Below are 13,339 nucleotides of genomic sequence, written 5' to 3'. Positions count from 1 at the left end.
TATTCCTTCAGACAGGCCTATTTTCACTCAGTTCTTAGTGTGTCCATGGTTGTGTGTGTTTTACGTTTCCTTTCCCCCCTTCCTTGCAATCCTGACAAAAACTAACCTCCACGCCAATGCTTTCAGCCCCAGAAGAGGAGCTCCCCTTGGTGTCAAGGGAGGGGGGTTCAAGGGAGCATCTGGAGCCCTGCCATTCCTTCTGTCCCTGGCCCCTTCCCCTCCTCTCTCTGCCATCCCAGGGCCACTCCTGACTCCCCAGCATGAGACTGGATCTGTCTGTGATGGTGAGATGTCCTGGCTGGTTGAAGGACCACTTCCTGTTTCCTGGAGCTCCATCCTTCCTTCTCATGCAAGGTGGAGTCATGAAGCAGGTGGAGACTGAGCACACCTAAGGGTGACGAGGGGGGGGGGGGATTCTGCTTAACCTTTTCCCGTCTGCTCCGTTTCTGGATCAAAATCCCCAGCTAATCTGTCAAACTGCTGCTGCTGCCTCCTGTCACTGTTCGGGTGTCTCTGGAGTGTTTCTTTGAGGAGAATACAGGACACGGTAAAAGACATTGTGTGTATTGAGTGTGCAATAAGGTAGACAGAGGCTGAGCCCTCCCTATAATGCAAACAGGGAGACTTCTGTCCAGGAGATTTTTGTATAAAAAATTCTTTGCTGAGGTGGAAGTGGGGACTGTTATGTATTGAAGTTCTCATCCTGGCCACCAGGGGTATTGTGTGTGTATAGTTTTCACTCGGGTCCATATCAGTCAATTTAGGCGGGAAACCCTGGGTGGTTGTTGTTACAGTGTTGACAGCTGGCTGCCTATAAAAGCAGGCCGGCTGAGCTGTTTGCTGTTCAGTTCAGTTCCAGCTTACTATAAAGAACCACTTGGAGAAATCTCTGTGGCGTCTGCTATGTCCACCCACAATTTAATACTAAGTGAGATTGGAGTAGAACCATGTTTGCATGAACATGAGAAGGCAAAATATGTTCTCCATTTAAATATTTATTAAAATAATTTATTCAGTTACCCAGAAGAGTTATTAGGCTTTTTTGCTGTAAGCTACTTCATACATTGTAAGAAGTGGGTCCTGAGACCCTTGATCCCCTTCCTTAAAATACCATCTGAAGAATACTGGAGAAGCAAATAAAGAGTTTATTGAGGACAATAGGTAAAGGTAAAGGGACCCCTGACCGTGAGGTCCTGTTGAGGATGACAATGGGGCTGCGGTGCTCATCTCACTTTACTGGCCGAGTGATACGGAGGGGGAGGTACCTTCCCGCATCCCTCCGCCGGCCACCAAAGGGGTCCGAGGCGATGACCTCAACGGCGCCCAGCTTTGCCCTGACCCCTCAGCCCCCACACCGTTACATAAGCACCACACTATACCCCTGGCCTCTTAAATAAAATGCCTATCCCTCTCTCTCTATACGGGCGAAATAAGCCCACCATCTTTCCCTAAGCCTCCCTCCCGCTCTATATCATGGGTTGACCGTATCAAACTGTGCTCCCATTTGTTTCAATGGAAACCGCATTCCCATTCGTTTCAATGGCCGCGTCCCAGCCAATCAGAACCATGCATCCGCTCTGCAGATTCAGCTCAGCGAGCCCCTACACGCCTCATTTAACCTCTTGACAAGCTACTGGCGGCTCCCTGCTGGGGGAACAATAGAATCGAAACTCGTGGACTCATAAAAGTGTCAAATCCTGTTACAATGTATCCATTTCATTTCCGACTTCAATCACTGACATAAGACTGGAACAGAACGGACTAAAACTTATAAAATTCATATTAATTCAACCACAGCTCTGATTTCCTTGGTTTTGGTGCCAATCGACTCAGTTTATTCAGGACTCCATGACACCTCCTCGGCCTCCATAATCCCTCGAGCGAGGAGTCACGTACTCAGGAAGACCCTAATCCGGCCAAGTCGCTTTGCCCAACCTTTCCTCCGGGCAACGCCAGGTGCTAGACCTTGCATACTTGGACTATTGACTCTGCATACTTGGACTATTGTCTTCTCATCACCGGTAGTCAGGAAGCGCTTATCTGCACATATCTCTGACTCTGCATATCCCCCCCACTGTATATGTTAATCTGTGTAACTCAACCCCTCTCTAATGTATTCATGATGTCACCTGTGTAACCCAACCTATTTCTAATGTATTCATGACGCAATAATGATGTATTTTGCACTGTATTCTGGGACATGGAGGGAAGTTTCAAAAACTCCTGTCACCCCTTTCTCGGGGTTCAATCTCGCCTTGAACCTGTTGCGCAATAAACTTGGATCTTCTGTAGTTTGCTCCTGCGTCCGGCTGAGCTCATTTTCCTCCGCAGGGACCCGCGGACTTAGTCGGACGAGCTGGGTGGCAGAGTAACCCCGCACCCAGATTTTTTCGTAACACCGAGGGAGCCAGCATGACTAAGCCGCTTCTGGCAAACCAGAGCAGTGCACGGGAACGCCATTTACCTTCCTGCTGGAGCGGTATGTAATAAAAAAAATTAAGGTCTTATATATATAATAAATGTTCATAAATGTACCAACCAAACACATACATAGATATGTGAACCACATGTCTGGAGCAGCACAGGAAAAGCAACAACATTCAAATTTCTGTTGTAGACCGCCTTTTCTGTGATGTATGTATGATGTATGGAGGGGTGGTCTTGAGCTCCAGGGCAGGGAATTTAAAAGGGCTATATAAGGGCAGGCACACCTTTGTTCTGGGTCCTCCTCCGTTCTCCTCCATGTGAGGGGAGCAACCTGTTGCAACATTTCAATAAAGATCAGGCTTTGCTTCTCAATATTCTCTGCTATTTTCTCCTACAAATGGAGAACCGGCAAAGGACTCTATAAAGGCTCTTGTGGCCCCCTTAAAAGCATAAGGGCAGTTTTTGTTTACAACAGGTACCTATTTATCTTCTTGCACTTCGTGCTTTCGAATTGCTAGGATGGCAGGAGAAGAAACAGAGCAACGGGAGCTCACTCCTTCACGGGGATTCAAACTGCCAACCTTCTGATCGGCAAGCCCTAGGCTCTGGGGTTTAACCCACAGCTCCAGCCGCGTCCCTTATTGAGGACAATACGTTCTTGCAAAAGTGGGGGTCCAAAGCAGGCACAGTCCAGCAAAGAATGAGCTTACGGTATATTCCCTATGCACACGTTCCCTCCCTCGCCTTCCCATTGGTTGGGTGCTACAAGGTTTTCCTTCCCCCAATTATCAAATAACAGACAAGAGGCTGAGCGTGGAGAGAAACGTCTCCTTCCTCCTCTGAGTTGCCTCCACTTCCGGCTTCACCAGCAGAGATAATCTCCGGGCTTGCAAAGGAAGGAGGGGAGGAGGCGGGAAGCGGGGCTGCGTCGTGCGGAGGCGGAGGAGGGGCTGCTTCCTAATCAAGCCTCCTAATTAAACGCCCTCACTCCCTGCCTACCACGCGGGGCTCCCATTCCCGCCCCCGCTGCTCAGGATTTCGGGTGAGTGCAAAGCCAATGGCGGGGAAGGAGGGAAGGGGCTTTGCGAGGGGGTCCAGGATGAGAAGCCCCGGGACGGGGAGAAGAGAAGGGAGGAAAGAGAGCTGTTCTCTTAAAGGGAGCCTTGAAGGGGGGGGGGGGGGGAGAAGCTTCCTCCTGCATGGATCTAGTACAAAGGGAGTTGCAGGGAAGGAGGCGGGCAAGGGGAGAGGGGTGGGCATTGCTGGCCAGGGGCGCCTTAATAGTATTAATTAAATTTAATATTTATACCCCAGCAGAAGACCCCTCGGAGGAGGACCTTATCTTTAGGCAACAGGCGAAAGCCTTTCTCTTCTCCCAGGCGTTTGACTCATTAAACAATCTATGGACTTCACAACTGAATTGGGGGTGGATTGTTTTTATTTCTTACTCTGCTATGCATCTCTCTGTTTTTCTCTTGTAAGCTGCCCTGTGATCTTTGGAGGAAGGGCAGTATAGAAATGTGAAGAATAGCTGTAAAAATAGGAAGCCCTCTTGCGTTGGGGGGGGGGGGTTGGTTGGGACAAAGTCATTGATCAGCATGCATAACAGGATGGGCTTAGGAGGGAATGATAATGATAATAATATAAATAAATAAATAAATAAATAAATAAATAAATAAATAAATACTTGCAGCCTGCCCATCTGATTCCGTTGCCTCAGCCACTCTGGGCGGCTTCCAACAAAAACACCAAAAAAATTAAAACATGAAAAACTTTCCTGTACAGGGCTGCCATCATAAGACTTCCATTTTGTAGAAATGGCCTTTGAATTTAAAGAAACGCCCTCTTTAAGGAGTCCTGTGGTGTAAACGTGTATGTTGTCCTCTAGGTCCAAACACATAGTAAGAGCAAGCAGTGCTCCAAAGTGCTTCTCTTGTGAACTTGCCATCTAAGTTGTTTACTCCTGACCAAAGCTTCTGTTTCCCAAAAGGACTGGAGGGGGGCTCCTCACCACTTTTAACCCCCCCACTCCCACCGCATGGAAGGCGGAGGACGTGTTCATTCACAATCCCAGTAAACCATGAAGTGAACCAGGCGCTGCCGCTCCTTCCCCTCTCACTGGGCAGCAGAGGAGGAAAGGGATGGGTTTGAAGGCTCTTCCTGCCATTCTCCCCTGAGCAACAAGAGTAAAATGTGTTTGCAGGGCAGGAGGGCAGAGGAGGAGGCAGCGAGGGCAGAGGGAGCAGTGGGCGGATCCCCCGCCTCTCCCAGGGGGTCCTGATGCAAGCAAGGGGCTTCCTTCTTCTCCATGCAAGGGCCACCCATGTATTCAGAGCAGTCCTTTGCAGATGAACTCTTAAGTTCAAAGGGATCTACTCTCAGGCCACTAATGTCATACCATGCCAGCCTTAGGAAGGGAGGTGGGACAGGCAGGTGAAAGGAATTGCCAGAGATGTTTGAAAATGGGTGGGGGCTCTTGGGAAGGGGTCTTTTTGTATGCAACAACTGCAGTGGGGATGCTGATTGCCAAGGGATGGAAAGGAGATAAAATTCCATCAGAAGAGGAGTGGCAAGTAAAAATCCTTCAATATATAGAAGTAGCACACATGACGGAAAAGATAAGAAATCGATCGACCCAAAAGTTTAAAAGGGAATGGGAGCTCTATAGACAATATTTAAAAGAACAGTGTCCCCTTATAAAAACTTTAAAATGCTTCAAATAACTCTTGGAATTCAGTAAGGTATAAAGAATTCAGACAAGATTTAACAAAGATAAAGTTTATTGAAAAATAGAGGCAAGTAATAAAGAAAATTGCCAACCTAGCAGTTCGAAAGCACATCAAAAGTAGATAAATAGGTACCGCTCTGGCAGGAGGGTAAATGGCGTTTCCGTGCGCTGCTCTAGTTCGCCAGAAGCGGCTTAGTCATGCTGGTCACATGACCCGGAAGCTTAGTGCAGACAAATGCCGGCTCCCTCGGCCAGTAAAGCGAGATGAGCACCGCAACCCCAGAGTCATCCGTGACTGGACCTAATGGTCAAGGGTACCTTTACCTAATTAAGAAAATAAATAACCTATATCAAGGAAGTCGGAAGTTGATGGCTGGAATAATTTTGTGCATTTGTGATGTATTGTTCTATTTCTTTTTGTAAGAAATGTGTTGTGCTTTTTTGTTTTGTTTCTTTTCCTATTTATAAGCTTTTGGTGAGTGTGTGTTGATTTTAAACCAATAAAGATTGAATAAACAAAATAAAATAAATAAAAAAGGAAAGGAGGTGATGAAAGGAATTGCCAAAGGTGTTTGAAAATGGGTGGGGGCTCTTGGGAAGGGGGTGCCCAGTTGGGGCTTCTTCAGGGGCAGCTTCTTCCCTCCCTCCCAGGAAGCTGCAACTTGCTCTGGCTTCTGCGCTCCTCAGGAAGCTGAACCTGCAAACCTAGCTGAGACTGAACCTGCAACCCTGGCCAGGATGGAAGGAGGAAGATGGACGGGTGACCTGGTCAGGCTGTCTCCCGCATCCCTCCCCACAACCTCTGAGCATTCCCTCCCAGTACCCTTGGAGAAATCTGGTGAGTTCCAGGGGAGAGGAGATGGGGACAGGGATAGATGGATGGTGGAGGGAGAAAGAGGAAAAGATGGAGAGGAGACAAATGGAAGGAAGTTCCTGACAGGAAGAAGGAAGGGGTGAGGCCTTCTCCAAAGCAGCTCTTTGTTTTTTGAATCCCTTTCATAAAGTAGTGGGGGCAGATTTTCTCCCTCCAGGATTTTAAATCTTAGGAGTTACAGTGGTACCTCGGGTCTCAAACTTAATTGGTTCCAGAAGTCTTCCAAAACCAAAGCGTTCCAAAACCAAGGCGTGCTGTCCCGTAGAAAGTAATGCAAAATGAATTAATCCATTCCAGACTTTTAAAAACAACCCCTAAAACAGCCATTTAACATGAATTTTACTATCTAACAAGACCATTGATCCATAAAATGAAAGCAATAATCAATGTTCTGTACCATAGAATAAATAAGACAGTATTGTAGATGATAAAAATTAATATTTTTTTTCGGACCTGCATTGATGATAGTCATTGATTGAATGGGGAGCTTTTATCCCTTTCCACAGTCAATCAATCAATCAATCATAAAACAAAAAGCTAAGCCTCGGTCAAAAATGAAAAAGCCACACAAACAAAAATGCAAAAAATAGGAAAAAAACTAAAGCTGCAAATGTCACCTCAGAACACTGCAACCAGAAACAGCTTGAATATTGATTGGGGGCGGGGGAGCTTAAATTAGCTGTGCAAGGGAACGAATGGGATGAAAAAAACCTTGATTACGATGGAAACAACTGAAATTAGCTGTTCAAGGGTAAAACGGAATGAAAAAAAGCCTTAATGAGGGTGGGGGGCACTTAAATTTGCTGCGCAACAGTAAAAATGGAAGTTCCAGAGGGTTACATAACACGAGTCACCACTGTATACATACATTCTCCACAATTTTCATTTATCTAAATTGCCCATAAACTTATTTACAAGTGATTCCTAAAGTCCAGCTAACGTTTTGATTTGCGTGCAATAATCTCGTAGGTAAATTAAAAAAATTTCCAAATCTTTTTTTTTCTTGATTCCTGAGTCTCGCGGTTAATTTTGCCATTTCGGCAGAGTCCAGCAGTTTGGCTTGCCAATCTTCCCTAGTTGGGATTATTGCACCTTTCCATCGTTGGGATAATAACATCTGTGCAGCTGTTGTTGCATACATAGTCTTTCCTGGTCTTTTGGGATCTCAGTACCTGTAATTCCAAATAAATAAGCTTCTAGGTTCTTAACAAATTTTATTTTAAACATTTTTTTTTAATTCATTATATACCATTTACCCAAATGATACTGGAATGTGGAATGTGGAGTTAACCAGGGCTATTGACTGTTTGGCTCCGAAGCGCCCTCTCCGATTGCATGGAGCCCGGGCAGCCCCGTGGTTTTCCACGGATCTGAGGGCAATGAAACAATCATTGAGACGGCTAAAGCGCCGGTGGCGGATAACTCATTCCGAATCTGACCGGACACAGGTTAGAGCTCAGCGTCGAGCCTACCAAGTGGCGATAGCGACAGCGAAGAAGACTTTCTTCACCGCCTCTATTGCATCTGCAGAAAAGAGCAGGTGGTTCACAATTTAGCAGAACCACCTGCGACATCAGGGCCCAGTACGGGCCACATGATCTCCTGCAATGATTTCGCAAAGTTTTTTGCAGATAAAATCGCTCAGATTCGGGAAGAAGTAGACTCCACCGTGGGAGCAGGGCCAGGGTGGGAGAGTGCTAGAGTCCTGTCTAGTCAAGTTGTGTGGGATCAATTCCAATCTGTTACCTCTGAGGATGTGGACAGGCTGCTTGGACGAGTGAAACCAACCACCTGTCTCCTTGATCCTTGCCAATCCTGGCTTATAAAAGCTAGCCGGGAAGGACTGGGTGATGGGCTTCGTGGGGTGGTGAATGCTCCCTCTGTGAGGGAGCCTTCCCAGACCCGCTGAAAGAGGCGGTTATTAAACCGCTTCTTAAAAAACCATCTTTAGATGCGGCCACAATGGCCAATTATCGCCCAGTCTCAAATCTTCCATTCTTGGGCAAGGTGATTGAGCGAGTGGTTGCTGAACAACTCCAGGCACGCCTGGAAGAAGTGGACCATTTGGATCCCTTACAGTCAGGATTCATGCCTCATCATGGGACTGAAACAGATTGAGGTTGAATCCTGACAAGACAGAAGTACTGTTTTGGGGAGACAGGAGGCGGGCAGGTGTGGAGGATTCCCTGGTCCTAAATGGGGTAACTGTGCCCCTGAAGGACCAGGTGCGCAGCCTGGGAGTCATTTTGGACTCACAGCTGTCCATGGAGGCACAGGTCAAATCTGTATCCAGGGCAGCTGTTTACCAGCTCCATCTGGTAGGTAGGCTGAGACCTTATCTGCCTGCAGACTGTCTCATGCATGCTCTGGTTATCTCCCGCTTGGACTACTGCAATGCGCTCTACGTGGGGCTACCTTTGAAGGTGACCCGGAAACTACAACTAACCCAGAACGCGGTAGCTAGACTGGTGACTGGGAGCGGCCACTGAGACCATATAACACCGGTCTTGAAAGACCTACATTGGCTGCCAGTACATTTCCGAGCACAATTCAAAGTGTTGGTGCTGTCCTTTAAAGCCCTAAACAGCCTCGGTCCAGTATATCTGAAGGAGCGCCTCCTCCCCCATCTTTCTGCCCAGACATTGAGGTCCAGTTCCGAGGGCCTTCTGGCGGTTCCCTCACTGCGAGAGGCCAAGTTACAGGGAACCAGGCAGAGGGCCTTCTCGGTAATGGCACCCGCCCTATGGAACACCCTCCCATCAGATGTCAAAGCGATAAACAATTAACTGCCCAATCGAGCAGGCTCTTCTTATGTTCTGATACAGGCATCCCCAAACTTGGCCCTCCAGATGTTTTGGGACTACAACGTCCATCATCCCTAGCTAACAGGAACAGTGGTCAGGGCTGAGGGGAATTGTAGTCCCAAAACATCTGGAGGGCCAAGTTTGGGGATGCCTGTTCTAAGATATTGCAATATTTTTACAGTTTCTTGTGGCAGAGTAACACAAAAGTTTGACTTCTTAGTCACAGGAGAGACTGCTCTTTGAACCTGTGGGGATTGTTACTTGCCCATAACTGTTTGGGGAGAAAATCAACCTTGTCTTAGGTTGGCAGAATCTGGAGAGTTAAAGTCCAGAACCAAGGATTTGGACATACGTTTCCAGAATGTATGTCAGAGTGTCCAAGCAAGTTGGATACGTCTCAAGTATTGTTCAAGCCATAGTAACACGAAAGTTTTACTTCTTAGTCATAGGAGAGACTGCTATTCGAGCCTGTGATCATTTCCTCCCTGGAAAAAGAGAAATACTATGGTACCTCAGGTTACATTCACTTCAGGTTACATACACTTCAGGTTACAGACTCTGCTCACCCAGAAATAGAGCTTCAGGTTAAGAACTTTGCTTCAGGATGAGAACAGAAATAGTGCTCCGGTGGCGCAGCAGCAGCAGGAGTCCCCATTAGCTAAAGTGCTGCTTCAGGTTAAGAACAGTTTCAGGTTAAGAACGGACCTCCGGAACGAATTAAGTACTTAACCAGAGGTACCACTGTACAGAGATGTGTCTAAGCAGCCAGTTCCACCATAAATTATAAAATAATGCAGTTTATTAAGTGTGAATGGAGTGATCATGTGTTGTTCTTGCCATTATCTCACCTGCATTCCTAAAAGTTTGGAACATAGAGAGGACAGTGGAGAAAGGAGACAGTGTTAAAATAAGAGAAGGTACATACTGGGACTGACATGTGTTCAGTTCCTTTCTTGTCTTTCTTGAAAGTCTTAACAAGATTCTCTTCCCCCTCCCCCACTCTCAAACAGGTGAGGAAGATGATGGCCAGAATTCTATAGAGCCATCTGTGAATTCATTGGGAAAAACAAAGAAACAGTTTAAATGCCTGGAATGTGGGGTGTGTTTTAGTCACAGTGGAAGACTGAGGACACATCAACGAATTCACATAGAGGAGAAACCATTTAAATGTACTGACTATCAAAAGAAACATCAAGGAACTCACACAGTGGATAAACTATTTGAATGTATTGAATGTGCAAAGTGCTTCAGTCGAAATGGAAAGCTTAGAATACACCAACGAACTCACACGGGGGAGAAACTATTTAAATGTATTGAATGTGGAAAGAGCTTCAGTGAAAGTGGAGCACTAAGAAAACATCAACGAACTCACACGGGGGAGAAACCATTTGAATGTATTGAATGTGGAAAGTGCTTCAGCCAATATGGACACCTTAGAAGACACCAACTAACTCACACGGGGGAGAAACCATTTAAATGTATTGAATGTGGAAAGTGCTTCAGTCAATATGGAACACTTAGAATACACCAACGAACTCACACAGGGGAGAAACCATTTAAATGTATTGAATGTGGAAAGAGCTTCAGTGAAAGTGGAGCACTAAGAAAACATCAACAAACTCACACGGGGGAGAAACCATTTAAATGTATGGAATGTGGAAAGAGCTTCAGTAGAAGTGAACACCTTAGACTACACCAACAAACTCACACAGGGGAGAAACCATTTAAATGTATTGAATGTGGAAAGTGCTTCAGTCGATATGGAACACTTAGAATACACCACCGAACTCACACGGGGGAGAAACCATTTGAATGTACTGAATGTGGAAAGAGCTTCAGTGAAAGTGGAACACTTAGAGTACACCAACGAAATCACACGGGGCAGAAGCCATTTGAATGTACTGAATGTGGAAAGAGCTTCAGTCGAAATAGAACACTTAGAATACACCAACAAACTCACACAGGGGAGACACCATTTAAATGTATTGAATGTGGAAAGAGCTTCAGTCAATATGGACACCTTAGAAGCCATCAACGAACTCACACAGGAGAGAAACCATTTAAATGTATTGAATGTGGAAAGTGCTTCAGTCAAAATGGACACCTTAGAAGCCATCAACTAACTCACACGGGGGAGAAACCATTTAAATGTACTGAATGTGGAAAGTGCTTCAGTCACAATGGAACACTTAGAATACACCAACAAACTCACACAGGCGAGAAACCACTTAAATGTATGGAATGTGGAAAGAGCTTCAGTAGAAGTGAACACCTTAGAATACACCAACAAACTCACACGGGGGGAGAAGCCATTTAAATGTACTGAATGTGGAAAGAATGTGGAAAGAGCTTCAGTCCATATCGACACCTTATAAGACACCAACTAACTCATGGGGAAGAAACCATTTTAATGTATGGCATGTGGAAGGAGCTGCAGCAAAAGTAGAGCACTTAGAATACACCAACTAACTCATACAGGGGAGAAACCATTGGAACGTATTGAATGTGGGAAGAGCTTCAACAGGGAGGATAAACTTGCATTACACTGGCGAACTCCCAAACGGGAGTAGCTTAAGTCAATATGGAACCTTAGGAAACATCCGCTAACTCACATAGGGAAAACTAGATTTATGAAACGTGGAAAAAGCTTCAGAGGGAGTGGAGACCTTAATATTCATAAGATAATTCACACAGGCGGGAAACCATATAAATGTATGGAGTTTTCCGCTCAGGTTTCCCAGATTTCCTGGGAAGTGAAGATGATTGTCAAGTCTCTGGATGTACAGAAAAGAATTTCAATAATAATAATAATAATTTTTATTTGTACCACGTCCATCTGGCTGGATTTCCCCCGCCAATCTTGGTGGCTTCCAACAAAATATTGAAATACAATAGCCCTTCAGATATTAAAAGCTTCCCTAAACAGGACAGCCTTCAGATGTCTTTTAAAGTCTGGTGGCTGTTTTTTCCTTTGACATCTGGTGGGAAAGTATTCCACAGGGAGGGCACCACTACCGAGAAGGCCCTCTGCCTGGTTCCCTGTAACTTTGCTTCTCACAGTGAAAACTTTGCTCTCTCCTCCCGTCGCCAGTCTAGCTGCCGCATTCTGGATTAGTTGTTTCCGGATCACCTTCAAAGGTAGCCCCACGTAGAGCACATTGAAGTAGTCCAAGCGGGAAATAACTGGAGCATGCACTACTCTGGCAAGACAGTCTGCGGGCAGATAAGGTCTCAGCCTGCGTACCAGATGGAGCTGGTATACAGCTGCCCTAGACACAGAATTGACCTGTGCCTCCATGGACAGCTATAAGTCCAAAATGACTCCCAGTCTGCACACCTGGTCCTTCAGGGGCACAGTTACCCCATTCAGGACCAGGGAGTCCTCCACACCTGCCTGCCTCCTGTCCCCCCAAAACAGGACATCTGCCTTATCAGCATTCAACTTTAATATGTTAGCCGCCATCTTCCAACCGCCTCCAGACACTCACACAGAACTTCCACCATCTTCACTGGTTCTGATTTGAAAGAGAGGTTGAGCTGGGTATCCGCATACTGATGAACACCCAGCCCAAACCCCCTCATCTCTCCCAGCGGCTTCATATAGATGTTGAAAAGCATGGGGAGAGGACGGAACCCTGAGGCACCCCACAAGTGAGAGCCCAGGGGTCTGAACACTCATCCCCCAACACCACTTTCTGAACACGCCCCAGTGTATAATAGTGCCTCTAGCCCCCAGCCCCTCTAGACGGTTCAGAAGAATGTTAATGGCTGATGATGTCAAAAGCCTCTGAAAGATCCAGCAGAACAAGGAAACAGCTCTCACCTTTGTCCCTAGCCCGCCGGAGATCATCGACCAGCGTGCCCAGGTCTGTTTCAGTCGCATGATGAGGCCTGAATCCCAACTGGAAGGGATCCAAATGGTCCACATCTTCCAGGCTTCCCTGGAGTTGTTCAGCAACCACCCACTCATTCACTTTGCGAAAGAATGGAAGATTTGAGACTGGGCGATAGTTGGCCGTATTGGCTGGGTCTAAAGATTATTATTTTTTTAAGAAGCAGTTTAATACAGTGGTGCCTCGGTGCCATACGCTTCAGGTTACATACTCCGCTAACCCAGAAATATTATCTCAAGTTAAGAACTTTGCTTCAGAATGAGAACAGAAATCGTGCAGCGGCTTGTGATGAATAATGGCAATATAAAACAGGAAATGCGAACCCTCATAAAGATTATAACGGATGATTTGTGGAAAGGTTGAAGGAAGTCATACCAAAAGCCTGTGAAAATGAGAATTGAAATTTTTTTTGTATTTTGTATTTTGTACTACGCAAATTAATAAAAATTATGCATGAAAAAAAAAATCGTGCAGCGGCAACAGGATGCCCGATTAGCTAAAGTTGTGCTTCAGGTTAAGAACAGTTTCACATTAAGAACAGACCTCCAGAATGAATTAAGTTCTTAACCAGAGGTACCACTGTAACTGCCTCTTTCAGTGTGTCTGGGAAGGC

The 13,339-nt window shown here is 46.0% G+C and overlaps 1 protein-coding gene across 1 annotated transcript; it reads left to right on the top strand.

Moving 5' to 3' along the window:
- The first annotated feature begins 3,236 nt into the window (after positions 1-3,236).
- LOC144326148 (uncharacterized) lies at positions 3,237-11,284 on the top strand. The gene is made up of 3 exons (XM_077922340.1): positions 3,237-3,469; positions 5,807-5,993; positions 9,844-11,284. Exons 2-3 carry the CDS (start codon positions 5,894-5,896, stop codon positions 11,148-11,150), a joined length of 1,407 nt encoding a protein of 468 aa, XP_077778466.1. The 5' UTR covers positions 3,237-3,469; positions 5,807-5,893; the 3' UTR covers positions 11,151-11,284.
- The last annotated feature ends 2,055 nt before the right edge of the window (positions 11,285-13,339 follow it).

The sequence above is a fragment of the Podarcis muralis genome, chromosome 2 (genome assembly GCF_964188315.1).
Source record: "Podarcis muralis chromosome 2, rPodMur119.hap1.1, whole genome shotgun sequence".
Taxonomy (NCBI): Eukaryota; Metazoa; Chordata; class Lepidosauria; order Squamata; family Lacertidae; genus Podarcis; species Podarcis muralis.
Note: the sequence above shows the minus strand (reverse complement) of the source record. Positions and strands in the feature narration are given on the sequence as shown.

What these genes read in the sequence shown, in the direction of transcription:
- LOC144326148 (XM_077922340.1), top strand. Translation starts at nt 5,894, where the DNA reads ATGGAAGGAGGAAGATGGACGGGTGACCTGGTCAGGCTGTCTCCCGCA. An exon ending in AGTACCCTTGGAGAAATCTG is followed by an intron (nt 5,994 to 9,843) that starts GTGAGTTCCAGG and finishes ACTCTCAAACAG; the next exon opens with GTGAGGAAGATGATGGCCAG.